A 9894-nucleotide genomic window follows, 5' to 3' on the forward strand; every position below is an offset into this window, starting at 1 on the left:
AAATCAAAAATGCTGGTGGGCAAAAATATAGGGATTGGGAATTCTATGTAGTGGTTCTTAGTCATCTAGAGTTCTTTCGCTGGGTGTAGCTGGTTCAGTTCATTACTGCTCCATTGGAACTGATTTGGTTCATCTCATTGTTGAAGATGGCCAGGTCCATCAGAATTGATAATCATATAGTATTGTTGTTGAAGTATATAATGATCTCCTGATCCTGCTCTTTTCACTCAGCATCTGTTCATGTTAAGTCTCTCCAGGTCTTTCTGAAATCATGCTGTTGGTCATTTCTTACCGAACAATAATATTCCATAATATTCATATACTACAATTTATTTAGCCATTCTCCAATTGATGGGTATCTACTCAGTTTCCAGTTTCTGACCACTACAAAGAGGTCTGCCCCAATTTTTCTTTTGAGCTGCACAGTTGCTGATATCAGTCTTAAATATATGGTATAAATTTCTATGTAAGAAATATAAACAATTTGTCCATGTTAAGTTTCTTGAAATTGATTTTTTGGTGTTGACTCTTACATGTTAAATTTTCTATTTAGTTTGAGTTTGGTTGAAAGAAAGTCCTGAAAATCTGCAAGTCTGTTGAATGTCCTTTTTTAAAAAATTCTTTTCTCTACTTGATCTGTCCTCCAGATCCATTTTTTTCTTATGTTTCAGATTCTGTTTTATTTTTTTATTCTTTATATTCCATTTTGTTATTTCTTAGTCTCTAATAGCTTCACTGGCTTTTCTTTGCACAATTCTAATTTTCAAATAGTTATTTTCTTCTTTAAGTTTCTGTAAGCACTTCACACTAGTTAATCCCTGGCCTGGGATCTTTCTTCAGATCTTTTTGGATTGTTTCAGGAGTACCACTATTTGTCTTCTTGATTTTTCACCAGTCTATGTTCATCTTGAGATGAAAATTTATTCTGTTTGTGAGAGAAATCTGGAGCTTGAAATTTACTGACCTACTCTTCAATCTTCCCATAATCTTCCAAGAGTTTTGATATTAACTAAAATCCACTTACTTTTCAGATTAATACCACAGAACCACTTTGAACTACTTTGCTATTATCTTCAATTCAGTAACTACATCATCACACAGACTGCAATTATGAAGACACTAAAAATCAATTAAAAAGGCTCAATATGTAGAAAATTGAGTTTGAAATAGGACAAGATCCCGCTATAATAAATCACAGAATCATGGGATTTAGGGCTAGAAGTAATCTCAGCAATCTTTAATTTTGTCATTTTGTCTTTTCTTTTTTTTCCAAATTCAATTTGAAAATTTTAGTGATTCGAGCGATTGCCCGGAGTGACTGGAGCCGTCGCCGCCGCCCGCCTGGGTCCGCCTGCCCGCCTCCCTCCCTACCTTCCCCGCGTACTTCCGTCCAGCGCTCCGCAGCCTCCCGCCACCGGAGCCGCCCAGGGAGGATAGCCTTTGCACTGGAAATGTCAGAACAAAAATTCCTAGCAAGGAGTTGATATCCCAGGATAGGTAAGGGACACCACTGGGATCAGACCTGTGATTTCATTGATTTAAGGAATTCCTGGATGAGGAAATTCACATTATTAAAAAGTGAAGAAGTTAATTGAAGTATCATGGAAGCTACAGTAATATTACCCATTCTGAAGAAAAAAATAGCCTTCCTTTCTGGAGGAAAGGACAGCCGAAGCGGCCTCATTCTGACCATTCCATTATGACTTGAACAGACAAATATGGATGAGTTGAGTGTTACTTTGGACTATCTTCTCAGCATTCCAAGTGAGAAGTGTAAGGCTAGAGGATTTACTGTGATAGTGGATGGCAGAAAGTCACAGTGGAATGTGGTAAAAACAGTTGTCTTAATGTTACAGAATGTTGTTGCAGCTGAGGTATCACTTGTTTGTGTAGTAAAACCAGATGAATTTTGGGATAAGAAAGTTACACATTTTTGTTTTTGGGAGGAGAAAGATAGACTTGGCTTTGAGGTTATTTTAGTGTCAGCTAACAAATGAACCCGATGTATAGAACCATGCCAGTTAACAGAAGATTTCGGTGGAAGTCTTACCTATGATCACATGGATTGGCTAAATAAGAGACTGGTCTTTGAGAAGTTTACCAAAGACTCTAGTCTTTACTAGATGAGCTTGCTTTGATCAACAATGGAAGTGATAAGGGAAATCAGCAAGAAAAAGAAAGATCCATGGATTTAAACTTTCTTCCATCGGTTGATCCTGAGACAGTTCTACAAACAGGCCATGAATTATTGTCTGAATTACAACAGCGCCGATTTAATGGCTCTGACGGGGGCGTCTCATGGTCACCCATGGATGATGAATTGCTTGCCCAGCCACAAGTTATGAAATTGCTAGATTCATTACGAGAACAGTACACACGTTACCAGGAAGTTTGTAGACAGCGCAGTAAGCGTACACAACTAGAGGAGATTCAGCAGAAGGTAATGCAGGTTGTAAACTGGCTTGAAGGACCGGGATCAGAACAGCTACGGACACAGTGGGGAATAGGTGATTCAATCAGAGCTTCACAAGCTTTGCAGCAGAAACATGAAGAGATTGAAAGTCAACACAGTGAATGGTTTGCCGTGTATGTGGAGCTGAATCAGCAGATTGCAGCACTTCTCAATGCTAGGGATGAAGAGGATCTTGTTGAATTGAAATCCCTACAACAGCAGCTCAGTGATGTTTGTTATCGCCAGGCTAGTCAGCTGGAATTCAGGCAAAATCTGTTACAAGCAGCTCTTGAATTTCATGGTGTTACTCAAGATTTGTCTCAGCAGTTGGATGGCTTATTAGGGATGTTGTGCGTAGATGTAGCACCAGCTGATGGAGCATCGATTCAGCAAACTTTAAAACTGCTTGAAGAGAAGCTGAAAAGTGTTGATGTGGGATTGCAAGGTTTGCGTGAAAAGGATCAAGGTCTTTTGGATCAGATCTCTAATCAAGCATCCTGGGCCTATGGGAAAGATGTAACCATAGAAAACAAAGAAAATGTGGACCATATACAAGGAGTGATGGAAGATATGCAACTTAGAAAACAAAGGTGTGAAGACATGGTTGATGTTCGAAGGCTGAAGATGCTTCAGATGGTTCAGTTGTTTAAATGTGAAGAAAATGCTGCCCAGGCAGTAGAATGGCTAAGTGAACTACTGGATGTTCTGCTTAAAACTCACATCAGACTGGGAGATGATGCTCAGGAAACCAAAGTTTTATTGGAAAAGCATAGAAAATTTGTTGATGTTGCACAGAGCATTTATGACTATGGGAGGCAACTACTACAGGCTACAATTGTCTTGTGCCAGTCTTTGCGATGTACTTCTCGATCATCTGGTGATACACTTCCCAGGCTGAACAGAGTATGGAAGCAATTTCCAATAGCATCTGAAGAAAGAGTACATAGGTTGGAGATGGCTATTGCATTTCATTCAAATGCTGAAAAGATTTTGCAAGAATGTCCAGAAGAGCATGAAGCCATTAATGATGAGGAGCAATTTGATGAAATTGAAGCAGTTGGGAAATCACTTTTGGATAGATTAACTGTGCCTGTAGTTTATCCTGATGGAACAGAACAGTATTTTGGAAGTCCAAGTGACATGGCTTCTACAGCAGAACATATCAGAGAAAGGATAAAACTTGTTAATCTGAAAAGACAGCAGCTGAGACACCTGGAAGCTACTATAACAGAAAGCTAATAGAGATCACCTGATGACAAGGATTCAGTTTTGTAACCTAGCATGTTGTCTGCATACTTCAGCATTTGAAATAATTCATTAAATGCATTTCACAGCCAAAAAAAAAAAAAAAAGAAAATTTTAGTGATTCCTTGGGTTTTCATATCATTGTTTCCAAATTTGGTTTTGTATCATTTCCATACCCAGTGAGCCACTCTTTGTAACTAAGAAGATTAAAGAAAGAAAAAGTAGTTAAAGTGAAACTGAGTAGCATTTCAACTAAATCTGATATTATATGTAATGCTCCTTATAGTTCCCCACCTCTGCAAAGAAAGTAGGTGGATTTTCTTTAGTCTTCTTTGGGGCCAAGCTTAGTCATTATATCATAGTGTCTTTTATTTTTTGTTTGTCTTTGCTTTTCTTGGTTCTTTTCATTTACATTGTGGTCATCATTGTGTATATTATTTCCCTAGCTGTACTTATTTTATTCTTTATTAGATCATATATCTTTCTGTGTTTCTCTGAATCCTTCATCTGTTTTTCATTTTATATAGCCTGTATTCCATACATTCATGTACCATAATTTGCTTAGTCACTTCACAATCAATAGTTATCCACTCTTTCTCCCTTCAGTTTTTTTTCCTGGTGTGCTGTCTGTTGTGACTGTTCTCCAATCCTTTGATTACGTAGCTGAGCCCCAGAAGCTTCCTCTGTCCTTAAAGGACTCCTCTTCTAGGCTTTATTATATAAGCCCATAAATGACCTATGGCAAATACTATGTCAATGTGTAGTGTAAATTTTTAAATAGCCTGCTGCTGACAGATGTGACAAATTTGATTTATTGTGCTTACATCAGACTTAGAGATATTATATAACTTGCCAGCTCATCAAAATGTCCAGTTTATTTATTTTTCTATTAACCTTTCCCATAATTATCAATGACATTTAATTTGATCCATCTTTTAGTAGAGAGTATCAGCAAAAGAAAGCTTTGCAGTAAAAATGTTGAAATACTGATTTATTCATAATCTGATGAATTTATTATAGTGATGGATGACCTATAGGCCTTTGAACCCATGTTAATTTGTAATATTCTTCCCTGATAGTTTATTATTTCTAGTGTTTGTGTTTTTGTTAGTATGTATACTCCCTCTACCGACAGGTAAAACTTATCCTGCAAATTTGGGTAGGTAGTCCTGTGTGTGTGTGTGTGTGTGTGTGTGTGTGTGTGTACGTATATCTTACTTTTTCTCTCTTCAGACGATGAGAAAAGAATGGTATTATTCAAAAGAATGATATTCTTCTGAAGAAAATTTCATGCCAATCTTGAGCAATCCAGTGAAGGGAGTATTATTCCTATATGTAACTGGCCTTTTCATAAATACTTCCTCTATAATTCACTTTTCAAATACGTCCCAGGTTAATAATATAAAGAAGACCAAATCGTGAAACATAAAAACAAAAACATAAAAAACCCCAAAACATGAAGTACTTTTTATGCTTCTGAGTGACCATGTGGGAGTTTGGGGGCCTACTTCCAGCTTTGGATGACTCAAAGCTAAAGGGCTTATATTTTGAGAGCACTTTTCCTTCAAACTGTCAACAGTCAAGTCTATTTTGAGCTGCTTGATATATTAGGTAACTTATTTTATGCCCTATTCTGGCCTCCATGAGACCATAAGGACACTAATATCTGTACTTATTTCCATTTCCATTTATTATAATACAGTAGATTGACCAACTCTACAGTATATAATACTCTCTTATACTAAAAGAAAAATAAATTCTGGGCTCCCTATTGCCACTTGAACAAAATGCAAAATCTAAAATTTAAAGGCTAAATCTTGCCTAAATGAGTTTAGGTTAGGATTTGGGCTACCTCTTTTGTGTTTGTTCTTTTCTGGTCTTAAATGAATAAGAGTCAAAAGTGAGATAGATGTTTCCAGGCTTGGAGATGGCCCTATAAGTTTCAGAAATCTGAAGGTGCTGGTTCTTTTGGATCAGATATGATTGGTTGCAAAGGGAAGAGTCCCTGACAACTATTCTTGCATCAGTGGAGAAGACAAATATCAATAAATGATCCAAACTTTCATGTTTCACCAAAAGATATGGATCAGAAGTTGTTTAGACAGTGCAGAGAAGAAGTACATCAGTCTTGCAAATACTTTATTTCTTAATAATATTTAAATATCAGCCTTTTGAGAAAGCAGAATATTAGTTATTACTATTACAAGAGATTGAATCCTGTTTTAAATTATTCTGTCAATATGAATTATAATTTCTTGTATTCCTTAGTGCATCTTTTGAGTGTAGAAAGTAAATATCTGTCCTACCTGAGTTAGATGGTATATTGAAGTGCATTCAACAAAAGCAGCAGTCCCAAGGCAAATAGACTACCAGAAAAATTAATGCAAATGATTAGAGCACTTCTTTGGGAAGTTGGGCACCCTTGGAAGGTAAGTTGAACCAACTCACAGTTGGTAATAGTGGAGAAGGAAAGGAGTAGGCAGTTTTCAGAGATTTGGTATACAGCACTGCATTTGCTCATCTGGGTCAGAGCACTCATAAATACTAAAACTGGTTTGATGAAAATGAAGGGAAATTCAAAATCTGCTAAATGGAAAAGGAAAATTCCACAGAGCATACCAGCAGGATAGTTCATCCATCTCTAAGAAGGTAGCATTCAATTCCATCAAAAGTAAAGTATAATCGAAACTTCAAGAGATACAGGATCTTGGTTTGGTAAAAAGGCAGATAAAATTTTGTTTTATGCTGATAGCAACAATCCAAAGCATTTTTATGATTCACTGAAGGCTATTTAGGGGCCAAAGATTTATGGTGCAGATGATAGTACTACACTGATTAATGATAAAGGCATGGTCCTGGAGAGATGAATAGAACACTTCCATAGTGTTCTTAACAGACTGTCATCAATCAGTGCTGGAGCTATTTACCATTTACTTCAAATTGAAATAAATCCCTCCCTAGCTGAAGTTCCAATTGAAGAATACATTCTGAGTGCTATTAGGCTACTTTCCTGCATTAAAGCACCTGGTGCTGATTCTACTCCAGCTGAGATTTACAAGATGGGGTCTCTATTGTTCACATAAACGCTTACTAAAGTTTTCCAGATTATATGGGAAGAGGAAGTTATGCTCCAGGAGTTCAAAGATGGCTCTATTGTCCATCTTTATAAAGGTAAAGGGAAGAGATTGTCCTGTGACAATCACAGTGGAGTGTCTCTCTTAGTCATTTCTGGCAGGATTCTTGCCAGAATCCTCCTTAATAGGCTGACTCTACACCTAGAAAAAAGGTCATCTACCTGAGAGCCAGTGTGACTTCAGACATGAATGAGGAACAGTTGATATGATGTTTACTGCCCAACAGCTCCAAGAAAAATTCCAGGAGTAGGACAGAGGTCTGTATGCAACATTCATAGATCTGGTCAAGGCCTTTGGTATTGTCAGTAATGAGGGGTTATGGGAAATCATGTCAAAATTTTGAAGTTTTTCAGCATAATATGTCAGTTTAAGGATAGCATGCTTGCCTGGGTTCTGGACAATGGACAACATTGTCGAGCTTTTTTAGTCACCAGTGGGATGAAACAAGACTCTGTGCTTGCTCCCATGATTTTTAGCATAATGTTTTCAGCCACATTGTCAAACATCTTCATTGAGGACAAACATGGAATCAAAGTCAGTTACCACGCTGATGGTAAATTCTTTAACTTGAAAAGGCTACAAGCTAAAACTAGAGTGAAAGGAGATGATTGTGTATTCAATGCAGTCTCTGAAGCTGAGACGCAACAACAGAATATGGATCAATTCTCTGGGGCTTGTGCTAATTTTGACATAACAATTAACACCAAGAAAACATAATTCCTCCACCAGCTAGCACCACACCATCCATACGTGGAACTAACAGTTACTATAGGTGATGAAATTTTGAATACTGTGGATAAGTTCTCTTACCTTGGCAGGATACTTTCCAGGGATGTCCACACTGATAATGAGATTGACACATGCATTTCCAGAGCTAGTTCAGTGTTTGGGAGGTTCTAAAGGAAAGGGTGGGAGAAGAGAGGTATTAGACGGACTACCAAACTGAAGGTCTACTGAGCTGTTGCGCTAACCTCATTGTTTTATGCCTGTGAAACCTGAGCAGTATTTCAGTGCCATGTCAGGAAACTGAATCACTTACATTTGAATTGTCTTAGGAACTTCTAAAGACCACCTGGCAGGATAAGGTACCAGACACTGAAGTCCTTTCTTGAACTAAACTGCATTCCAACTCAACTGCAAAGAGCACAAAGCTGCTGGGTTGGCACATTGTTTGAATGCCAAATATACACTTGTCAAAAAAAATTATTTTATGGAGAACTACAAAGTGATCAAAAAAAAAAAAGTGATACAAGGACACTCTCAAGGTCTCTCTTAAGAACTTTATGATTGATTTTATGAAAAAGGAGACAGTGGCACAGAAGATCTGCCTAGCATGCTGTGCCCTCATCAGAGAAGGTGCTTATGCTCTATGAACAAAGAAGAATTGAATTGGTCCAAAAGAAATGTGAGATGTGCAAAATTAGAAAAGCTACTTCAAATGTCTTGGAATATGTTTTTGTCCAAGGCTTTTATCCACTTCATTGAATTTTATTCTTTCTAAATGGAAAATGCCTCTTTTGCATTTGAATCTTTGCCCTTTGCCCTTTAATGTCTCTGTCTTGGAATCTTAAGAAGTTTTCAACTTTTACTGATTTCACTGGGATACCTCCTTCACATCCTGTTCCAAGTGAGAAATTTGTAGTCCTTATAAATAACTTGGAGAATATTTAGGTGACTATTGTGCCAGACATAAGCAGTTTACATAGTTCTGTGGTGACCATTAGTTCAATGCGAAACACACTAGCATACCTTAAAAATGTACCAGAGCCATATATAATTATATAACACACAGGATATAGTTTTGTACAAAGCCTAACACATGCCATATGTATGTTAGTATATAACAAGAAATCACATCTCTGTAGTGTATACCATGCAAAAGTATTGTATGTTAGCATATATATTACATCTTAATTTACAATAAAGAAAAACAGCATAACAAGAATGCATATAAAAATGTCAGTGATTTAAAAACACAAATTAAATATAATTCATCAATAGATTTTATCTTTCCTACTGATAATAGCTTAACAAGCATGTCTCCAGAAAAATGTAAATAACATACTTTTAAGTTAAATGTACATTATGAATCTTTACATTATTTTTTCAAGTCTAGACAATCAACAAATAATAATAAGACAAGCCCTGATTTGTTAACATTTAGAGATTTCCATTGTGTAAATGATCACACTGAAAAATTTAACAATCAACAACCTGTTCTTATTTCTCCTGATGTATTATAGTTAACCTGACCATTGACTGTGTGGTCCTAGCTCTTTTATGTCCTAAGCTCAGGGGAAAGGAGTTCTATCAAGCTCTTGTAGCCAAACTTCTGAGGTTGTTGATTGCTCAGGTTAGATATCACAATCTCCTATGAGTGTATTATTGTGTCTCAGAGCCCTCAATAGTTACAGCATCCTGTTAACTTCTCATGGTTTCTGAGTTTTCCCCTTATCAGCTGAAAAGGCATTCTCAGACTGCACTCTCATTATGTGGCCCACACACTTGAAAGAGGCTCTGCAGAACTGCCCTTTGTCAACTGACAGCTTCAGACTCAACCTAGCACTTTCACCAGCCGAACCTCTTGTTATTTCATCTTTTCAAAGATAATAATGTCCTCCATGTATTACAGTCTTTCCAGGTAACTCATATCACCAATTATCTTTTTCATTCATTACTGAAAAATTGGCAAGGGCTCTTGAGATGCCTTAAGACTTAGTTTCAAATTGGTAGGATACAACTGGGCAAATGAGCTTTTGTCATCTCTTTGTCTTCTGCCATTGGAATCTGCTAGTGTACCCTGAACAAATCCAAAATGGAAAACCACCAATTTCCTAGCCAGCAATTCAGGACATCATGAAGACTTTGCACAGTGTACTTGTCCATTTTAATCCATTTGTTCAAAGACTGCTCATCCACATACATCTGGATTTCCTTAGGCTTCTTTTGTGTCACCATTATAGGAGTTCTGTAAAGACTGCTAGACTAAGTGTTAATACTGTTAATGAGCAATTATTTCATATGGTTTATGAGATTTTTCATCACAGATAAGAAAATCTGTGT

The 9894-nt window shown here is 37.0% G+C and overlaps 1 protein-coding gene across 1 annotated transcript; it reads left to right on the forward strand.

Annotated features, from left to right (window-relative positions):
- Positions 1 to 1373: 1373 nt before the first annotated feature.
- Positions 1374 to 3803, forward strand: LOC127539442 (SEC14 domain and spectrin repeat-containing protein 1-like). Its single transcript, XM_051963659.1, is given in 2 exon segments — positions 1374 to 2109; positions 2112 to 3803. Coding segments are annotated over 2 exon segments (2088 nt in total). The 5' UTR covers positions 1374 to 1601; the 3' UTR covers positions 3692 to 3803.
- Positions 3804 to 9894: the final 6091 nt, after the last annotated feature.

This window comes from Antechinus flavipes, chromosome 5, assembly GCF_016432865.1.
Source record: "Antechinus flavipes isolate AdamAnt ecotype Samford, QLD, Australia chromosome 5, AdamAnt_v2, whole genome shotgun sequence".
Taxonomy (NCBI): Eukaryota; Metazoa; Chordata; class Mammalia; order Dasyuromorphia; family Dasyuridae; genus Antechinus; species Antechinus flavipes.